Source organism: Dipteris shenzhenensis, chromosome 32 (assembly GCF_047967505.1).
Source record: "Dipteris shenzhenensis isolate YYH24624 ecotype China chromosome 32, Dip_SZ_1.0, whole genome shotgun sequence".
NCBI lineage: Eukaryota > Viridiplantae > Streptophyta > Polypodiopsida > Gleicheniales > Dipteridaceae > Dipteris > Dipteris shenzhenensis.
The window spans coordinates 37,614,623-37,637,325 of record NC_141627.1 but is presented as its reverse complement, the minus strand read 5'-3'; the positions used below and the strand labels follow the sequence as shown (position 1 = coordinate 37,637,325).

At 42.8% G+C, this 22,703-nt stretch overlaps 2 protein-coding genes across 4 annotated transcripts in view; both read left to right on the top strand.

Annotated features, from left to right (window-relative positions):
* Positions 1-22,703, top strand: part of LOC147880699 (cinnamoyl-CoA reductase 1-like) — a 258,556-nt gene that overhangs the window by 157,670 nt on the left and 78,183 nt on the right. The window lies entirely within an intron of this gene.
* LOC147880700 (cinnamoyl-CoA reductase 1-like) overlaps positions 9,868-22,703 on the top strand; it is a 90,963-nt gene continuing 78,127 nt past the window's right edge. Inside the window, exons 1-2 of the mRNA XM_087370756.1 lie at positions 9,868-10,294; positions 14,323-14,496. Coding sequence (XP_087226882.1) covers positions 14,388-14,496 — 109 coding nt within the window. The 5' untranslated portion in view covers positions 9,868-10,294; positions 14,323-14,387. The remainder of the gene's footprint in view (positions 10,295-14,322; positions 14,497-22,703) is intronic.

Sequence of the window (22,703 nt, the reverse complement as noted above, 5' to 3'; positions counted from 1 at the left end):
TCGCTCACCGACATAGTTGTCATCGGGTCAGCTCGGTGACATAGTTGTCATCTGGCTAGCTCACTGACATAGTTGTTACCTAGTCAGCTCGGTGACATAGTTGTCATCTGGTCAACTCGCTGACATAGTTGTCACTTGGTCAGCTCACTAACATCGTTGTCACCTGGTTAACTCATCTTGAACTTGAATGCTTGAACTCAAATATCTGCAATAGTTCCCCCGCCACTATCATTCATCATCTTAGTGAATGGGTGATGGAGAGGCCAAGCTTTTTTGGAAGATTAGTAGTATAAGGCTATCCCAAGAGTGAAGGAGAATACAATGTTGCAATTTTGAAAAATTACAAGAGCTCGTGGCCCCATAGCATGAAACAAAATAAAATAATGTCTCATGGCCTAATAGAGGAAACATAAACTGAAATAAAAGAGTCTGCAAAGTATACTAATGTCCTTACAGTGGATGAAAACCACTCAAGATCAAAAGATGACACTATGCTATGCACATTTGCAAGGTAGTAGTAAGTCCCATATACATCATCACCAAGAAAAAGACCCTCGTATCACCTCATACATCTCCAAAGAAGAAAAACATGTGCAGGAGCAATTGTTTGCTGGATCAAGAGAGCGGTAAACCAAAAACTGCTATGTACAAAAGTGGGAGCCCGAGAAACTACATAGGAGAGGTGAGAGAGAGGAGGGGCGGCCGAGAGGGAGAGGGGGGGTTGCATAGGAGAGGGAGGGATACAAGGGGAGAGAAGAGGGTAGAGTAGGGGGCAAGTGGTGCAAGGGGAGGGGAGAGAGTGGAGCAAGGGTGCGGGTGGAGGGAGGCATGTGGGCTACAAGAGAGCATTCAAAGCTCGAGTGGTAGTGAAAATAGAGGGGGGTGATCTAAAAATAGCAAGGCTCAATAAAAATAGCCAACATTATCCCAAATTAGCCAGAGATCGCTAAACTTAGCGAGAGCTTACCAATTTTAGCAAGTATTATCGAAAATAGCAAGAGTTGTTCCAAACATAATGAGTGACCACGATGTACCAAGGTGACAAGGGTGTCATTGGATTGACCAGATGAGAACCCATTGAGAAGGAAGTGACAAGTTGAGCATGGTGAAAAGGGTGATAAGGTTGTCACTGGATTTTTGAGGTAACAAGGTTGTCAGTGAGATGATGAGGTGATGAGGTTATCACTAAGATGACGAGGTGATAACTTTGTCATGAGGTAATGAGGTTATCACTAGGATAACAAACTGACGATGAGGTTATCACTTAGAGGACAAGGTGACAAGGTTGTCACCGAGACAATGAGGTGACAACTTTGTCACTAGGATGACGAGGTGACAAGGTTGTCACTTGGATGACAAAGTGACAACGAGGTGATGAGGTTGTCATTGAGATGACAAGGTGACAAGGTTGTCACTGGGATGACAAGGTTATAAGGTTATCACTGAGATGACAAGGTGACAAGGTTGTCACTGCTTGACCAAATGACCAAGTGATCATGGAGACACATGGTGAAAAGGTGGTCATTGGAAGACCAAGGGACAGGAGTGTCCATAGGGAAACGAGGTGACAAGAGTGAACATGGTGACAAGGTTGTCACTGGAACAACCAATTGACAAGAGTGAACATGGTGGTCACTGGAATGACCCAGTGACCACCATGAAGTAGGGTGACAAGAGTGATCACTGGAATGATCCAGTGATCACGATGAAGTAGGGTGACAAGGTTGTCACATAGTGAAGCAAGGTGACAAGAGTGAACATGGTGAAGTGGGGTGACAAGGTTGTCACATGGTGAGCAGGGTGACAAGGGTGAACATGGTGAAGTGGGGTGACAAGGTTGTCACTGGAATGACCCAACGACAAGAGTGATCAAGGTGAAACAGAGTGACAAGAGTGAACATGGTGAACCAGGGTGACAAGGTTGTCACTGGAATGACCTAGTGACGAGTGAACATGGTGAATCAGGGTGACAAGAGTGAACATGGTGAAGCAGGGTGATAAGGTTGTCATTGGAGTGACCCAGTGACAAGAGTGAACATGGTGAAGCAGGGTGACAAAAGTGAATACAGTGAAGCAAAGTGACAACGTTGTCACTAGAATGACCTCGTATGAGATGATAAGGTTGTCACTCGAATGACCTAGTGACAAGAGTGACCATGGTGGTCATTGGAATGACCCAGTGAGACAAGAGTGATCATGATGAAACAAGGTGACAAGCTTGTCACATGGTGAAGCAAGGTGACAAGAGTGAACATGGTGAAGTGGGGTGACAAGGTTGTCACATGGTGAAGCAGGGTGACAAGAGTGAACATGGTGAATTGGGGTGACAAGGTTGTCACTAGAATGTCCTAGTGACAAGAGTGATCAGGGTGAAATAGGGTGACAAGATGAACTTGGAGTAGGCATGGTGAAGCAAGGTGACAAGAGTGAACATGGTGAAGTAGGATGAGAAGAGTGAACATGGTGAAGCGAGGTGACAAGGTTGTCACTGGAATGACCAAGTGACAAGAGTGTTCATGGTGAAGCGGGGTGACAAGGTTGTCACCGTGATAACCAAGGTGAACAGAGTGAAGAGTGTGAAAGGGGATGACAAGGTTGTCACCTGGGAACCAAGGTGATCAAGGTGACAAGGGTAAACAGGGTGAAAAGAATGAGAAGATTGTCATCATATGACCAAAGTGGAGAGAGAGCACTAAAGTAAGGGTAATTTAAGAATCACCATAAGAGATATGCTTACTAAACATAATACTTCTATACCCTTGATCCATTTATGGGTGTTGATAACCTTTTTCCTTCCAAGGTGGCCAAGTAAACACCACCACTTGGAATAATCTTGGTGATGTAGAAAGGACCTGTCCACCCACTAATGAACTTAGGTTTATGCTTCAGGAACTTACTTGAATAATATAACAAGACCAAGTCACCACTAAGTTCTACAAATGCATGGGCTGGAGGTTAATGCAGATGTTCATGAAGGGATTTGGACAAAAATTGTAGATGCAAAATTTTTAGAATTGAAAAATCAGCCTTACTTTTTGATTTGTGTTGGCTGAAATAAAAAATTCAAAAACTTGATTGGCACTAGCTGTGCTGCATTCTTAGTAAACTTCTATCTTTTTATTCGTGGGTTTTCTGTTTATACACAATTGAAAACTTAGTTAGCTTCATAGATGTTTCTCCAAGTTCTTTTAATATTTAAAGATTTTATGTACAAAAGATCCAAATTCTTTTGCGAAGGAACTTATCCTTTCGAATTTTTTGAACTTAATTGTATGACAACCGTAGGTTTAGAAGTTGATATAAATGGTAAACGGCAACAACTTGAGTGTGCTATCAATAGAATGCCTCACATTAACATTTTTAATATAGCTAAGCATGAAGGGATTACTTTCCAATTTTATAGGTTCTTTCGTCTTTGTACAAGTTAGTGCTTTCATCGCATTTCTCCTCCTTTTTACTTTTTGTTGCTGTAGCTGACAAAGTGTAGTAAGCACCTCTTTTACCGAAGAGATTCCAGAATGTTTCAAAACCCAGTTGGCAGCTTATGCTTGAGTACTGATGAGGATGAAGGCATAGCTTTGCTTATTAAGTAACTTAGTCTTTCTGATCATGCAATAAATTCTATCTTAAGTGGTGTGTTGATAGCTTCTTCCTCATCTTGTCTAGCATGTTCCAACAAGTACATCAAGCTCTCACCATCATCTCATGCTACTATTGCATAAGTTTCATCTTAGAAGGGTGAGTCCTCCACATAGGCCAACTATTCTTTCCATATGGCCCAATCCCCAAGTGCCCTTCACTCATCCTCCACCCTTGTTTCTTCTTCAAAATCCTCCACCCATTCTTTTCATCCCCAAGTGCCCATCGCTCCTCCTCCACCCCTACTTCTTCAAAATCCTCTTCTCCAAGTTCCATAGGTCAGTGATGAGCCCTAGTAATCACCATGTCTATCTCCAAGAAGGTGGATCCCATAGGCAACCGAACTTCATCACTTGACCAATATTGCTCCCATAGGCTTCACCTTACGCTGATCTGCCATGTGCACTTGAAAATGAAAATTACTTGTTCACTTTAAGCTCAGTTGTTGGAGCGTACCTCTCGGCATGATGTTCATGGCTACCCCACCATTGAAGAAGACATCTTTTAGCTCCACCCCATTGATTTCCACCATCGTGAGCTTGGGACTTTGTTCACACATGAGGCAGTATAGGCTGAGAAATTTTCTAGTGTCACCCCGTCTTGAACTGGTACTATCTCTTATGTGGGCCTGCCCTAAATAGATCCCCTTTGGTGACCTCCTAGCATGCGATTCAATAATGCAATAGTATGATACTTAATCTATGGAGACAATAGACGGAGCTGTCATAGGGTGATGTTGGGCCTAAAATCCATCAAGTCTTTAATCAAAGAATAGAGCTGAACAATAGTAGCCTTTTGTGCCTTCGTCCATCGAGCTTCAAGCTGAGGCACGTGAGGGAGAGAAGGTACCTCTGGATTCTCAATCAATGTTTCTTGTGGTGGCTCTTCGATCACCTATTTCCCCTTTTCTTGGGCACCACTAGGCTTCACCCCCATCTCCTTCTCTTTGTTCAATGTGCTTCTTGAGTGGAGAGTAGATGGGCTTGTGTGCGACTCCTTCTCATGCTTTTGACCTAAAGTTGTCACTTTCATTGCAAACCTCACTGTTTTGGACTTGCGGGAGGGAAACTGAGGTGTGATGCCTTCATCTTCAGAACTAGATTGAAGATCTTTGGTGACACTCCTGACCACCTCCTAGTACCTTGAAGGCATAGACTGCTCACTTGGAGTTGAGGTACTTTTAGAGCTAGTGACAAGTTTTGATGGCTATGAAGCCCTTCGGGTTCTTTTTGATCCACTAATAGGAGAAGATCGTCCTAAGCATGCCTCACTACAAGACTTCCTGAGGGAAGTGGTGAAGATGGAACGGTCCCAACTAAGTTTCACCTGAACACATAATCAGACTGCCCAACTTCCAAGGGAAGAGGGCTCACGGGCATGGAAGCAACTCAAGAAGGAGTTAGAAGAAATCAAAGAAGGTCTGAAAGACAGAACAAGGGTGGATGGACCGTCACCCTTTGAAGCTCAGACAAGAAGTGGTCTCTGGTGCACAGACTGCAAGGGTTCTGGCCATGGCTACTGGGAATGTCCATCAAAGCGTAAGGTACCCACTCTGACCTCCTTTTTGCACATTTTGTGAAATTCATGGACATGATGCCTCCGAGTGTAGGTATCTTAAGGGGTTGAGGAAGCTTGTACCGGAGTATCCAATTGGGAAGCCTCTAGTAGCTACAGTCAACAGAGCCTCACTGACCACTTCGAGGCCAATTTCCTTAGTTTCACCCCCCGTGAAGGCACCTGAACCACCTACCATTCCACCTTCACTACCTCCTAATCCTCATTTTCTCCAAGCCCTTTGCTCCCAATCAGATTGGGGCTCCATACTTCTATCCTCCACCCTACTATGCATAGTATCAACCACCTATGTCAAGGGGTGGATATGGATCTCCTTATCAATGCAGTCAACGGAGTGGGTTCCAAGGTGGACGTGGAGGTGCAAGACGAGGTACCAACTTTCGCAGACCCATCATGTGCTATAGATGTGGCGAGTACGGCTATTACCATGATGACTGTACACAACTACCGTTCGGGGGACCCTCTTGTACAAAGTGCAACACAAATGACCACTACACCAGAGATTGTCCCAATGGAAGAGGGGAATCAACATCCCAAGTCAACATGGTTGATGTAGTAGTGGTGGGGGAGGGTGACAAACCCCACTTGATTGGTGCAATTTTGGGAGCTGTGACAAGGTCACAAATGAAGGGTGACAATAGTAAGGATGACTCAACATCAATATCAGAGGCCTCATCACCATCTAGTACCAACTCAGTCACTAGAGGAGCATCCCCACCTCCTTCTTCCAAGGTGGACAGTGGGGAGTCTAGAATTGGTTAAGGGGAAATTGACTATACCATACATTAGCAGCATCGTCCAAATGTGACGAGGGGAAGATGTGCAGGAAGGCATGCTCATTCTCAACACCTTTAGCTCTACATGCTTTGAATAATTTCCTCACATGAGCTTTTGCATCCTCATGGAGGTGGCCTTTGAACTTTTGAGTCTTCATGTGGACCTTGTTGAGTAGCTTGAGAAGTCTAGCTCTATTTGCAGGACTAAGAACGGCCATCCCCACCCCAAAGGCTGAAGTAGATGCGAGAGTTGGAGGAGTCCTAACGGAGCTGTAATGAGTGTGGGTGAGCCAAAGGAGGAGACAACACCGAGAACACCTCTTGCAGAGGACCACAATGGGGAAGTCACTATTGATGTAGCCATAGAGGAAGTGTACACAAATGGTATTGCATATGCAGATGACCTTGGTGTTGCAGAGGGAAAGGGTGAGAACATAGAAGATGTGGGGGTTAAAAGAGGATGGGAGAGCAGTTGGTAAAGATGAAGATATCGTTGCAAGAGGAGGAGAGTGGTTGTCTTGATCTTGATGAGTCCCTGAGGAACCTTTGTCCTTAGTACCTTCCTCTTTCACATGTTCTCCGCTTTGTACTTCTTCTTCTCCGAAGTTCGGACCTGACCACTAGTGATCCTATTGATCCAAATCAATGAGGGTGTCGATGAAGTTACTTGCTCTGGCTACTGCTCCAATGGGCTCACTTTGTGCTCGCTTTGAGGTCTTCGCGATCTTTCATCCCCTGTAATGCTTCTTGTACCGAGTTTGGTAGGCCAGAAGTCTTTTTTCCACTCTCCTCAAGTGCCTCCTAGTTCTCTCACTAGCCCCTTCAAACGTTTCGGAACTACGCAGCATAAGACATCTCCCTAGGACCCTAGAACACCACTTCACTTGTGCTACTCAACACCAGTAGTGTCCCACTGTGATTGCCATAAACTATCTGAGGGGGGGGTTCCTAACACTTTCGAAAGTGTTACCAGAGTCCTAGGGCCACCGGTGCAAGGAGCAAGTAATGGAGGGCCACTGGTGTCATCGATGGTGCATGCGGAACGATGTTGTCAACGATAGAATGTATGAGAACAAGGGTGTCACCGACGAAGGTGCGAGCGAGTGCAAGAGTGATGCAAGCCTAGCAAAACAAAGTTAAAGAGCCATCCTTCAACATGAACACAAGAGAACTCAAGCCACATGACACAAGGACCGTTATACAAAGTGAAGGGGGATGAAGAGGGGAATACATGAGGTGAAGGAGAGCTATAGTTGCAAACAGAGATGGAGGGAAGCATAGTATTTAGAATCGAAGAGAAGTACGCCAGTAGGACTCCTACAATGTTTTACTAGGAGAGCTCTCGACTCCAAAAACTCCTTGTCACTCTCATGTTCCCCTCTCAATCATAGAATGCCCCTTTCCCTCCTTTCCCCATCCCCTTCATTCCCTTAGCTCCCATGAGGGTCCCACTCTCTAGCTGAAAATCTTATCTCCTCCTTTCCATTGGTGGTGGCTCTCGGTCTCTTATCCGTTCCACTCCTCGGACTCTTCATGGCTTCAACCACTTTTGACTCGTGAACTCCTCCTAGTTGGTGATATGATTACCCCATGTGCACCTCTCTATGCACCGCTTAGCCCTCTGACTCCTTCCGTGTACATTTATCTTCTCCATGTGAGCTCCTAGCTGGCTGCCCCCTGCACCACCATTGACATAGTTCTAACAAGTGGACTCAGAGAGATGTCATCGCAGTACGCAAGTGACCACGGTGTTATTTCTAGATCTAATTGACATAGTTGTCACTTGTTTGACGTGGCAACATAGTTGTCACCTTGTTTGCTCACAGACATAGTTGTTACCTGGTCAGCTCAGTGACATAGTTGTCACTTGGTCAGCTCGGTGACATAGTTGTCATCTGGCCAATTCATTGACATAGTTGTTACCCGGTCAACTCAATGACCTAGCTGTCATCTAGTCAGCTTGCTGACATAGTTGTCACCTGGTCAGCTTGAATTGAACTTGAATATCTGCAACATGCATGCATTCTCAAGTAGAGGTATCTCTACCCCAAATCTTGAAAGTCTATAACTCTTTGTAGCACTCTAGTGGGTATGGAGAGCTAGAGGCCTAAAAAGCGATCGTCTATCCAAGATGCTACAAACGTTTGATGAACCCTTCACTGAATCTTTAATCCTTAACTATACGTCTAATGAATAGTGGGTGTTGATACTATTGAGCACAACCACTAGTCTCTATTGTAGACTATTTGCTAGAGGCTATATGTCAAAAAATAAGAATCCTTTTAAGCAGAAGTTGTGATACAAACCTAGACTCTAAAGATGTGGATCTAATCCTATAGTAATTCAAAAGGAGGGAAAGAGAGCTTGGGGGCACATTGCTATAGTTTGGTCCTTGTTGTAGACGTGACTCTTTACTGCGGCCTAGTCCTCTACTTGCAGAGCTCTTTCATGGAGGCAGATCATGTGATGTCAATGTTTTAAACCCTTTGACATGCAAAGATTCAACTTCAAATCTCTCCTTTGCAAAGCCTTTAGACTTTGGAGAAGATTTTTTGACTTGTCTTTCTCCCTTTGAAATTGTTTCACCCCTGTTTCACAAGTACTTTCTTGAAACCTTCACATGAGGGAGGTTTCTTCTTCTTCTTCCCAACAAACCTAGAGTATAGCCTTGCTTTGATACCATTAAAACCAAAAGTAGGGATTCTCCAACACACAAAACACCACTTGATAGATTGAGAAAGAAACCCGAAGCACAAGGAGACAATGACAACTATCTTCCCTCATGCTAAGTGGCTCACACTTCCTCATCCAGAGTATTTAAGATATTCTACTAAAGCATAAAGAGCCAAAAATTATCCAAACATAGTCTCTTTGGGATGCTTTGTACATAGTCTCTTTGGGATTGATTCATCCAAACATGATCTATGTCCTCTTACAAAAAATATTTTAAAGGATCCACTAGAACCCCATTGCATCACTTTGCCATAGTCAACATGACTATGAAATACAACAATATCCATAGTGAGTAATGTAGGAAATACAATTCCTAAGAATAGAGTAGTGTACACTCGGAGGTGTAGATTTTGGTTGAGGCATCTACTCCCCATCTACTTAGGATGTTGCTTAACAAGAAGGTGGTCACTCTTGTAGGTATTGAGTAAACTCTCTGCAGGCCCAAGAGGGGCTTTACAAGAAGGTGCACACTCTTGTAAAGGTTGACTGAAGGTTTTGGTGGTCTGCAATGCACAAGGAAAGTAGGTGTGAAAATGGAAACCTTTCAAGTTTTCTTTAGATGTGATGTTGACGATGCACAGAAGTATCTCCAAGCTCTTGATAATACTTATGGCTTCATGTCCACATTTAGAATGGTACTCATTCCATACTTTGCAGGGGGGACTAGGAGGAATAAAAGTGAACCAATTATAAAGACGTTATTAGAGTAATGTGTAACGACATGTGGCATTGCCCATGGTTAACGAGGCAAGGTATTCCCATGTGCCACTCTTTCATGTAGGGCATTATGGAAATAGTCCATGGTTGTAGTAATTTAATGTTCTAAAGAAGATGAGATGGCAAGGCATGCCCTTGTGCCACACTTCCACATAGGAAGTTCCATTTAAGCAATAAGTAACTAGAGATGCAAGGTCAATGGGAGGTGTGTTTTATATTGAGGAAATATCTTTGAGCTTTGTCCTCCTAGGTAATTAAAAAAGGGGAAGGGTCCAAAGTCTACCTTAGATACCCCAAGAACTCATAATATATACGTGGGAGGTGAATTAATTGTGGGGCAAGGCATTCCTTTGATGTGATAGGCTCCATCAGCATTCTTGTATATTACCACCACCACCTTCAATAAAGGTATGAAGATATTTCACCACCCTACCATTTCCCACTTTATCTCATTCCCTTCCTGTCCATGTGAGCACGTATTTAAAGGTGGCACGGCTTTCATTGTCGACATCTTCAGTGACGTTTTCTGGATAGAATTCCTCGCATCCTCGTTTCAGTCATCGTCCCCTCTTCGCTTTCTTTATACATTTACGGCTTCCGATGCATGTAGCTCGCCGTAGAGAAAAGATTGGACGCGATTCAGGGGAATCTCCGCCTGTTTTTTAAATTGAACGATACTCAGAGCAGCTGAAAACGACGTAATAGATCGCTTCGCATTTATTACTGCTCTTCTTGGCATTTCATCGGTTGCGGCAAAGCACATAGGAAAGTGTGAGCAGTTTAGAAGAACGATAGCGCGAGTCGCATGCAAATTCCGTGCTGAAAGAACTAGTCTTGAACAAAGCTGGTCGAAGGTGAAACGGAAATCATGGAGCTGTCTCTAAAGTAGTTTCTGTAACAAGGAGCACACTTGCAGTTCAGAAGATATCTCGACAGCCGCAATGAACCATAAATGAATAAAGCACAGGATGTGTTCAAGCGCGATCGTTTTGAGTTAACTGCAACTCATTAGTACTATATTTCACCGTATCTTTATCTTTTAGTCATTTTAATGTCCACCGTTTTCGTATCATTCATTAGGTAGCCTGGCTTTTAAAGCGGTCATCCTGTATTTTGTAACACAAGCTAGTATGCAGCGGAAGTAAGCTGTCTATCTTACGGGTGTTATCGCTGAAAAAGATAGTCCCTCAAAGGAGAAAATCCAGGATTGAAGACCCTCATTTTAAAACTCAACTAGTCAATCTCGAAGATAGAGGCACTTGCTCAAGCAAAAAACATGTGAATCTATCTGTTCCACTTGTGGGTGATTGTGACAAGCACGACGTCGAAAATTGCACCCTTGCTTTCGCTTAAGGTTTAATCCTTTTTATGTTAGTGGTGTTATGCCGTGCATGCTATCTATTCTAAGCGGTTTCCTTGGAACATTCCGTTTGGGACAGTTTTGACAAGTAGTCAGGTTCCCATGCAGAGAACGTTGACTGACTTTCTACAAGTGTATTCTTTCCCAATGATTGAGCCTCCGTTTTCCTTGCCGCTTTGACTTTCTACAAGTGTGTTCTTTCCCAATGATTGAGCCTCCGTTTTCCTTGCAGCTGCTGTATATCTTTTGATTTATCACCTAGAAAAAATATTACTTGTATCTTTCACCTCCACTACATGGACTCCAGAAGGTTTTCCCTTTATCTTAATTTTATCTTTGACCTCCATCAAACGGACTCCAGAGGGTTTTGATTTATTACCAGGAAAAATAAATCTTACTTCTATCTTTGACCTCCGCCAAATGGACTCCAGAACGTTTTTCCTTCTTCATTAGAAAAAAAGGGAGCTCATTTTGGGGCCTTTTAGAAGAGAGAGAAAATAGGCTCTCAACCAATCAGGAGTGGGCCAACGTAACGTTGAAAATTCAACAAAAGAAGATGAAAATAAGAAAAAGAGATAGTACTATATGTTCGTAGAAGCATGTCACATTAATGAGGTGATCTAGTTTGAATCTTTTGAAAATTTATTTTCTGTGCAGAATTTGGTGATTCTGACACCGTAGACGCGTCCGGAACGGCCCAAAATCCCAAAAATGGCATTGGAAACGCTGGAATCGGACATCCGGAGGTCCGGAAACGGTCAAAAAAGGCCGAAAAGTGAGATTTGCAGCAAAATGCGATTTGGCACCTTTTGTGTCCGATTCCAGAGTTTCCAGTGCCGTTTTTGGGGTTTTGGGTCGTTCCGGACGTGTCTGCGGTATCAGAATCACCAAATTCTGCACAGAAAAGTGTTGCTCTTATATGAACATTGAATGTAAAGCACGTGAAAGAATATATTTATTCCTTTTCACACTGACATTTCTCACGCAAGTATCCATATTTTCTTGCTTTTGTAGAGAGAGAAAAGGAAAAATAGTGAATTTCTTACAGAGCCCCAAAATGAGCTCCCTTTTTTCCTAGTGTTACTTTTTGGACACTCATCTGTCGAGTGTGGACGCTGTATACATTTAAAGTGAGGATTTTTGCACAAGCAATCTTGGCCTCATTCAACTTAGGCTGTTCTGCTTGATTTGCATGATTTGAATTGAAGAAGTGTTGGCGATCGATCCTTATAAACCCTGCTTCGTATTTCCTTTGGACTTTCTTATTGTGGAAAGATAGCTGCAGCTTACTTGTTCCTTTCTTCAATGGCACTAACTTATTGTTATATGTTTTGGCATAAAGAACAGCTTCTTCAAGTGTAGTAATTTTATTCCTTAGAACCTCTTTCTTACACTCAGTTGCTGCTGATCACTCTTTCCACTTTAGCCATCAAGTGTTTAAATTCTTGACCCTAGACTTCCAAACCCTTGCACACATCATCTGGACATTGTGAAGCTTTTTGTAGTTCTCGAAATCTTTTACTAACATGAAAGCTTCATGAAACTGCTGCTTGAATTCAGTCCATGTGGTGGGTTTAGGATCCAAGTGTTGCCACCAGGGAAAAGATTTATGTTCCAAACAAGGCATTTATCTTAACTTAGTTGATGCATCTCAAAGTAAGTGTTCCATTTTTAACCATGTACTTCTCTTGCTGCTTCTCCTCCTTTGTCCAATAGGCTATGGCTGAAAGGTAGGATGAATCATGGATGGTGATTAGAGCATCTTATTTTCCAATGTTCAAATCAGCTGACTCTGACCCTGCAACTAAAACATACATTTCTTACGTTACCGGTACAGTTGTTGTGCATAAGTAGGGGTGAAAGGGCAACATTTTAGGAGTGGAATTTGGATTAAAACGGTCCATGTTTTTGGCTAGGAGTAAACCACAAGCTCTTAAGCTGAGATACATATCGTTGATAATGACCAAAAGTCGAAACATGTCTGTGTAGGAGCTAGTTTGCTGCTGAAATTATCAAGTGTCTTGGATGCCTTTCAATAGGTTGTTCTTGCATGACTAGATGGTTTGTAGAGTATAACAAGAGAAATTATGGGCGCTATTGAACTCTTCCTTGCTGATTTTGCTGATAGAGACAGAATTTAATCTGTTAACGTCTCCTAGGATTCCATGAACTATAACCAGCCATTATGTACGTTTTTCTAGATCCAAAATAGCATTTTTGCATTTTGCCCCAAAAAGGTGTAGTTAATATTTTCCCAAAACGTTTTGCTGTCTAGGAAAATCGAAAAGCTCGAAAATTGTGATCTCTTTGTCAATCCCATGTCTTCCTGGTCACTCATCACTTTTGTGTAAGAATTACTCATATTATATTGCGAACACCAATCGGTCCATTCCAAAACATCCTGCATGCCATCAAAATTTGTGCCCTTTATGAAAAACAATTGCCTCTTCCAACCAAGATGAAATACATCATCCCAAAACGATTCCCCCTTTTTATGCTTTGCATAAGCAAGATTGAAGATTTACCCATATGTGAGATGAGATACAACATCTTCCGGCTGGTTCTGATACCAATGTTAAGCCACTGTCTAAATCTAATCTCCTTGAGTGGTTATTGTTTAAAAAGAATGAAGACACAACCACTATGAATTCTTGGCATCAGGCTTTCCACTCAACATTTAGTCTCACTACTTTGGACCACCCCCAAGCTGAGGTTAGGATCATCACTTGAGCCAAGCTCAATGCTAGTAAAACTTGCAGCAGTTGCAGCAGGGTGTCCTTGACATAGGCATTATTTATATGGTACTAAATTCAAAATCCATTTGGAAGAAAAGTAAGAACATACCTGAAATTAAATTGAAATGCAATCTAAACATTCTCTAGCTCTTTCCTAGCAAGGCCAAAGAAGCTTAATAGATGCCCTCTTTATAGAATTTGGCACCTACCCTTGTAGAGAAGATAATGTTTGTTTATAAGTCCTCCGTCGCCAACCTTTGGTGTGTCACCATTTCCATGCGACTCCTCAGTAGCTTGTTTAATTATATCCATCTCTTTAATAGCTTTCCATATTTCAGAATACAGAGAAATCATGCTCACATTTTCCTTTTAAGGGCTCCAAGAAGAAACTATGTGTGTGTGTGTGTGTGGATGTGTTGAATGAGAAAGTAAGCCATGAGAAAAGTGTTCTTCCTCTTTAAGTTGGGACAATCCATGGTTTGTATCTTCATGATTTTTTAAATCACGGATTGGAAGCCCCACCAGAGTTGGTGTATATTTTTGTGTCCACATCTTGCTTGATTAAATGGTGGTTGAATGCTTGTTCATTGTACTGCTTTTTCTAGGCTGGTTGGAAAGAGAGATATTTTATGGACAGCTCCTGTGAGTGGGATAGATTAGAGTTGATTAAATGGCAGTGGAGTGCTTGTGTATTGTATTGTGTATTGTACTCTAAAAGCAAGGATGATTTTCACTTGTCGTTCATTTCTTCGCTACTGAGACATGATCCATTTTATCTTTGGAGCAGGGATTCTAAAGGTGACAAAAGATTCTTATTTCAATCAAGGGACATAATTTGAAGCAGCTGGGACCATGAAGGGCTTAGTATGCGTCACTGGAGCAAATGGATTTATTGCATCTTGGCTTGTAAAACTGTTATTAGTACGTGGCTACCATGTTCGTGGAATGGTAAGGTCTCCAGGTAAGGGTTTGGGATTCTTTGCAAAACCTGAGATTTTCTGCTCCTTGGTTTTGTAATGAAGGCCAAGATTGGGCCAAGTTAGTGAGGTTTAGGCTAGTTCCTCTAGGGGATGTTCAAGCCTAGAGAGGGCAAAAAGCCTAACCCTCACTAACTTGGCCCAATCTTGGCCTTCATTAAAGTTTTGTGTGTTGTGAGACACTGATAGATCCACCCCTCCACACCTTGCTCTTCAGGTTGATATGATGGGAATTCCATTCCAACAGGTTATTTTTAAATTTATATGGGAAAATTTTGTGGGGTCTTGTTTTGAATGTGGCAGTTGGACATATGCAATCTGAATGCTAACAGGTTTTATTGAAACCTCCCTCTGCGAATGCACGCCCAAATGATGCTTCTTTGGCACAGCCTGCAGCGGTGCTATGTACCCGTGCTTCAGGGAATGCATTGCCTGCCCTCAGTGGCTAAAAAGGCAAAGCTAAAATGCAGGTGTCACCTACTAAGGCAGGGGATAAAATGTCTGAAGAGAAGGCCTCTTCATCGGATTGGCAGTCGCCTAAAAGAGTATTCAAGCCACGGACAACGACTAATACAAACTAGATGGAGAATGCATCCTCCTCCAAGAAATCTGTAGTGGTAGATGGATTTGGGGTTGGCAGAATTTGGTCTGCTGTGGTTCGTGTTGATCCACTCTGTTACCACTTATGCAAACTATGCTAAGGCAGGGGATAAAATGTCTGAAGAGAAGGCCTCTTCATTGGATTGGCAGTCCCCTAAAAAAGTATTTAAGCTACGGACAATGACTAATAGAAATAGATGGAGAATGCATCGTCCTCCAAGGAGTCTCTGGTGGTAGATGGATTTGGGGTTGGCAGACTTGGTTTGGTGTGGTTCGATTGATCAACTGTGTTTACCACTTATGCAAACTATGCCTTTGGAGAATCCTATTTCTTCCCCTGGTCCTATATCTAATAAGAGCAAGGTAATGCCTATCATGAATTTACTGGCTCGCCACAGCCTAAGACGACCACGGGGTGACAATCTCTGTTGTAAGTCTTGTAACAAAGGGTAAATTTACTTACTTAGTTTATAGAATGGTTGGCCTTTTAATGGCTTGTAAATGAATAGTTCTTTAAGTAGGGGAGCCATAAGTTGCCACGTGACATCATAGGCTGGCCATCCCATAAGTAGACTTGTAATTAATTCCAGGACCACACCTATTAAAGAGTGCCCTGCTCTACTATGTACCCATTCATTCTTAATGCAATCTTGTGATCACTAATTTACAGCTAAAGCTTGACTAGCTCTAGGCTGAACTAGGAATTTTCTCCAAGCCTAGGAATCTTCTTTCCTAGCCCCGTTGCTGGTGCAGCCCCTCCCTAGCTGGATCTACGCACAAATCTAGGTACTTTGATGGATCAGCTCATGAATTTCTGCAACCTGCATGCTGTCCTTTACCTTTGCATTCATTTGCTGCCATTTCTACATTAATAGGCTGTGAACTAGACCTAAACTAGCATGTTGTAGGCTAGTTTAGCTACTACAGTGGTAGCAGAGCACTTTTCATGGGAATTTGTGGCAGGGAGCCACTAAAGAGTAATGCCCTAAGAGTGCCAGCCCTGAGGTAGATAGCCTCTGTCTGTCAAAGGTTTAATGAATACAAGACCTTACCTGCTGATCTCAGGTCAGTCATGCCATTTCATCAATATATTCAGTCTATTAATTGCTGAACCTAGGGGACCTACTCAAGACAAGGATGAAACGAACCTTTTCTATTTCTCTCTCTTGGTTTCATCAATCACGGGCGATGGCATCAGGTATATCCACCCAGCCTATTTCGTGGATCACATGTTTCTTATGATACGTAATTTTATCTCTCATGCCTATCCACAAAGTTCAAACCCACATCTCCCTAGATGGTTCCCTCTGCCACATGTCCTCATTTTAGACCTTTTTACTTGGTACACCAATTACCCCTCTCTTGGGGCATAATTTAGAACATTTGCCCCTTGGCATTATTACACATGTAGGTGCACCTAGGCTTTAGCACTCAGAACCATCTAGTCAATGCCATTACACCCTCACCTAGGACCTTGGCAGTTACTTCTCTTGACCATTTTATTTACGCATATTAAATATTACAGAAGTCGGTCATCTAAGAGAAAATGCCCACCGATCTTTCCGAGGTGATGCTATCTCGGCTAGAGCATAACATTCCTTTCCTCTTCAAGCATCAGCGTCCTCGATGATGAAATCTGGGAACACTCTCCGCAACTGGTATACGGATTCCCAAGTAGCTTCGGATAGAGGCTGACCATGCCATGCAACCAACACCGTGGGTATCTTCGATTTCGTATTTGCATTGTTCCTCGGTCCAGGATTCTTGTTGGTTTGCACCTCGCATTATCCTCTATCTCCTGAAACAAAACCACACCTTCGATTAGTGAGTCACCAGTATGCAAAAATTTCTTTAAACGAGAAACATGAAACACTGGGTGCACCTTACACCCCGTTGGTAATTCTAATTTATAGGCTACCTTGCCTATTCTTTTTAGAATTAACCACGGCCCACAGTATCGAGGTGATAACTTAGCACACTCTCCTGAAGTCAACGACTTTGAGTGCGAAGGAACTCTGAGAAAAACTTGTTCTCCTTCCTTAAATACTCTTATAGACCGGTTTTCATCCGCATACACCTTGGCTCTATCCATAGCCTGGCGGATATTAGCTCTCGCAAGTGCTAGCATCTCCCGCATCTGAACCACGAAGTTCGCGGCACTAGGCACTCTCTGAGGCACTCCAACTATAGTTGGATTCGTTGGTCTATAACCATAGTTCAGCTCAAACGGACTGAACCCGGTAGAGGAATGTTTTCTATCATTGTAGGCAAACTCCAACAATGGCAACCACTTGTCCCATGTATGTTGCCTCAATGACACATATGCCCTCAGCATATCCTCTAAAGTTTGGTTGACTCTCTCCGTCTAACCATCCATCTCAGGATGATCCCCACTACTCATTTCCAACTCAGTCCTTAGTGTCTCAAATACCGCTGTCCAAAAATGACCGGTAAATCTGACATCTCTATCTGACACTATGGATCTAGGCAATCTATGCAGACAAAATATATGTCTAATGAACAAATCCGCCACTTGCGGGGCACTAACAAACTCTCTAGTCGGAATGAAGTGAGCCATCTTGGTTAGACGATCAACCACCACAAGGATAGAATCATACCCTCCTTGTGTTGTAGGCAACCCTACAATAAAGTCTATGGAAATGCTCTCCCACTTACTTAGTGGTATTTCCAAGGGCTGTAAAAGTTCGGGTGGCTTCACCCGCTCGGCCTTACTTACCTGACACGAGAAACACCGTGTCACATATTCATGAATATGCTTTTTCATCTTTGGCCAAAAGAAATCTCGCTTCACGAGATCATATGTCTTCTCGACCCCTGGGTGTCCTGCACATGGGCTATCATGGCACTGTCGAATGACTCTCTGCTTGAGATCATTCTGACTAGGTACTATAACCTTGCCATTTCTTTTCAGCATACCATCCCTTATGGTATATCTTGCATAAGTTTGGTCTTTTCTGGATGCCAGGTCATCCTTTTCATTTTCCCCGGGTCTAAACTCATGAGCTTTAGGCCATAAGCTCTGGACAAACTCGTCCACCTTTTGAGTTTCTCTGATCTCGGTCATTAGAGCACTCTCTAATACTGTGAAACTCATATTGTGCATAATGCGAGACAACGCATCAGCAATCTTATTACCTTTTCCTCTTCGGTACCGAGTCGTTAAATTAAACTCCTGCATGAGCTCTGTCCACCTAGCTTGGCGGCCCCTCAAGTCAGGCTATCTACAAAAATGTTTCAGAGTATCATGATCCACATCCACATAAAACTCTGAACCATACAAATAATGCCTCCATGTTTTCAAAGCATGGATAACAGCATACAACTTCAATTCATGAGTTGGCCAATTCCTCTGAGAGGGAGAAAGCTTCTTGCTTTCAAAGGCTACTGGCCTTCCCTCTTGAAGGAGAACTGCTCCTACAGCAATGCCACTTGCATCGGTTTCCAGGAACAACGGTTTCTGGGGATCAACTATTTTTAACATCGGTCTTGTGACCACAGCTTGTTTTATGGTGTTAAAACTTTCTTGTTGATTCTGTCTCCAAATAAAAGGTACTTTATCTGAGGTTAGATCAGTCAATGGCGATACTATTTCGGAATATCCTTTGATATGCCTTCTATAAAATTGGACAAATCCCAAGAATGATTGCAACGCGGTCAGACTCTGAGGGATTGGCCAAGTTAGTATCGTAGCCACTTTCTTCAGATCCATTTCTACCCCCTGTGGAGTAATTATGAACCCTAAATATTCAAGCCTAACCATACACAGTATAGTTTTCTTTTTATTTACATAAAGACTGGCTTTCCTCAAAGTACTGAACACTATTCTCAAGTGTTCACGATGCTCAGTAATACTTTTACTAAACACTAGAATATTGTCAATAAAATGTACTACAAACTTCCGATATACGGACGTAGTAAATCGTTCATAAGCATGACGAATGTTGCTGGAGCATTGGTAAGTCCAAAGGGCATTACCAAAAACTCATAATGACCAAACCTGCTTCTGAAAGCGGTTTTATGCACATCCTCGGCTCTAATCCGGATTTGATGGTAGCCACACTTAAGATCTATCTTGCTGAAAGTCACGGCTCCATGTAATGCATCTAGCAAATCATCAATCCGAGCCATCGGATACCTGTGCTTAACAGTGATATTATTCAATGCTCTGTAATCTATACAGAGGCGAAACGTCTCATCCTTTTTCTTCTTTAATATCATTGGCGAAGCAAAAGGTGAGAAACTTGGTTGAATCTGCCCCAACTTGAGGTATTCTTCCAGTTGTCTACGCACCTCCGCCTCTTCAGTAAAACTCATTCTATAGGGAGGTCTTTTTACAGGTTTTGCCCCCGGGATCAGTTCAATCTTATGCTGAACTTTCCGCTCTGGAGGTAACCCATAAGGTAGTTCATCCCTAAAACATTCAGAGAACTTCTCTGATATTTCTTTAGCCAACTCGTCCATTTTTCCATCTTGGGTAGCCTCAGTGCTAGTCGATGCATCATCAATCGACTCTACCGATGCTATACACAGACACAGAAACTCTTTCGGAGTCTTCCGAATTTCCATGGCTGAAATCAATGGTCCTCGAGGTAAATCCTTTTCACCTCGCAAAACATATTCTACCCTGTTCATCTTGAATTGGTAAATATGCTTTTTCCAATCAATGGCTGGATTTTTCCAAAAATGCCAAGCCATGCCTAGGGCTATATCTGTGTGAGCAAGTCTGGTCAGTTCAAAGTCCAACTTCTCAACATAGTCCTGAATTCGAAGTTCCAACTGGGTAACCCTTTGGTCCCATACTTCAGTTGAACTTCCGTCCGCCATCCTGACCGTATAAGCATAGTCAGACGGACTAGTTTTCAACTTGAGCCTCTTAATAAGCTTTGAGTTGATTACATTGTGTGTTGACGCTGAGTCAAACAACACAATCACATCATGACTGGCTACTTGCCCTTTCATTTTAATCAACTCGGGCTTATCGAAAACCGTATACTCTGTTGTTGCGGGCTTTGAAAGGATGTTATCAGGTGCACCGCTTACTAACTTAGTAACAGACACACTTAACAACACAGGTACTAACCTCTGAGAAGGTCCCGCCAATTGCATCTGCATATGTTCCGCATCGGGACTCTCCTACATTTCTGCGTCGCATTCAGATATTATCATATTGGCCGTGCGACGGTCTTTATTCAGTGGACAATCTTTCCACTGATGTCGCTAGAGGCAGCCGAAGCACAATCCTTCTTTTCTAGCTTTCTCTTTTTGTTCAGGGGTCAACGAGGACTTTGACCAAGCCCGGGCTGCCATTGGAGTTATTTTCCTTTTCACCCCAACGGTGGTACTTGTTTTTGCTGCTCCCTCAACCGGCTTCACCTGCTTGGTTTGGCCACTTGGCTGGGAGACACTTGTCTTTGAAGTCCATTTCCTCTGAAATCCCACTTTTCTCGGGTACTCATACTGAGTCCCTACTTGCACAAATCCACTAGATCTGCCTCTGGCATCCTCATAGTTCAGGGCTATTGCAAGAGATTCATCTAATGTAGTCACATATTTAGCCTGAACTTCCATTTTAATTTTGTCGTTCAGTCCATAGATATAGTCTTTTAACTGAACCGACATAGGGAGAGGGTCTGTTATCTTCATAACACATTTTCTGAACTTGTCAGTGTACTTTGCCACTGACAAATTCCTCTGACGAAGGTTTCTATAAGCATCCCAAGCTTGGGACTCTTCGTCAGGTGGAAGAAAGTGTTTCTTAAATTCAGCTTCAAACCCTTCCCAGGTGGTAGGGGGCAACCTGATCTTTCTGTTGCTTTATCCACCATCTATCCGCTGCCTCAATAAACAGGTGAGTGGCCTCACGGATTTTCTTTAGATCAGATCTGATTTCACAAATGGCGAAGGCTTCTTCCCACTTGTGTAACCAAACCTCGATCACATCAGAACTGCGCTCGGTCATCCGACCAGCGTACTTCTGTCTATAGTTGGCAATATTAGGCACCTTGACCTTCGCATGCTCTAATACCAAAATGAAACGAACCTTTTCTATTTCTCTCTCTTGGTTTCATCAATCACGGGTGATGGCATCAGGTATATCCACCCAGCCTATTTCGTGGATCACATGTTTCTTATGATACGTAATTTTATCTCTCATGCCTATCCACAAACCCACATCTCCCTAGATGGTTCCCTCTGCCACATGTCCTCATTTTAGACCTTTTTACTTGGTACACCAATTACCTCTCTCTTGGGGCACAATTTAGAACATTTGCCCCTTGGCATTATTACACATTTAGGTGCACCTAGGCCTTAGCACTCAGAACCACCTAGTCAATGCCATTACACCCTCACCTAGGACCTTGGCAGTTACTTCTCTTGACCATTTTATTTACGCACATTAAATATTACAGAAGTCAGTCATCTAAGAGAAAATGCCCACCGATCTTTCCGAGGTCATGCTATCTCGGCTAGAGCATAACAAAGGATGTCAAGGATAAGATTGTTTTATCTAAGTTCAAGGGTGATACTTGTACCCCTAGTGAATTGGAGGAATGGCCGAGTAAAATGGAATACTATTTTCTGTTCTATCCTAGAAATGATCAAAATAAGATAAGATTTGCTGTCCTACACTTGGAGGATTAGGCTCATTTCTGGTGGAGAAAACTTCAACATAAGGGAATCACTTCTCACTCTTGGGAGAAGTGATTTGTATCTTCTATTTTGTTTGTGAATGGTATCAACTATCTCAGCAAGGCTCTGTGAGGAACTATATTATCCTAGGCTCCTTAAATTCATTTACGGACTCCATCTCAGCATAGCTGCTTAAAGTAGGCTGCTTAAATTCATTTACGGACTCCATCTCAGCATTGCTGCTGCTGATGTGACAGCCCTCAATCCTACCACTCCTAAGGGTGATGAGGTTGGCAGAACTCTATGAGTGTAAGTATAGCTTGAAGGAGAAAGGATTGGGCAGATTGGTCACATGGACAGCAAACCCATTAACATGAGTAGCCCTCCAATGGTTTCTAAGCAAGAGGAATCTTCTACAACAGCTACTCCTATCCCTAGGTATCCTACTGTCTATGGCAGCAAGATTGGGAGCACTAAACCCTTTAGGGCTGAGGAGGCCAAGTCCCTAATCAGGCCTAGCGCTAAGGAGTCGTCAAGTGACAAGAGGGAGAAGGTGGTGAAGCAAGTCTCTCAGGCATTGATGGATGAAAGGAAAAAGAAGAATTTGTGCTATCTTTGTGGAGAAATATGGACCCCGGAACATTGGAGTGACTTGGATGATGATCGGGAAAAATCTTTTGGCGAGCTTTTTAATGTGAGCTTTTTTACCATTTCCTTTGTTTTTGCGAGCTTTTTTTAGAAATCCATACATGTTCTTGTTATAAGAAAGCTGGGGAGGTTAGAAAGAGGGGGAGAGGATATAGGATATGTTCATTTTCATAGCATGTGGAAGGGGTGGAAGAGTGTATCCTATGCACAAGGGGGGGGCGGATATGAGTGGCAGTAGGAGGCAAAAAATTATGGAAGATATGTCCATATTCAAAGTAGAAGGGAGGAACTA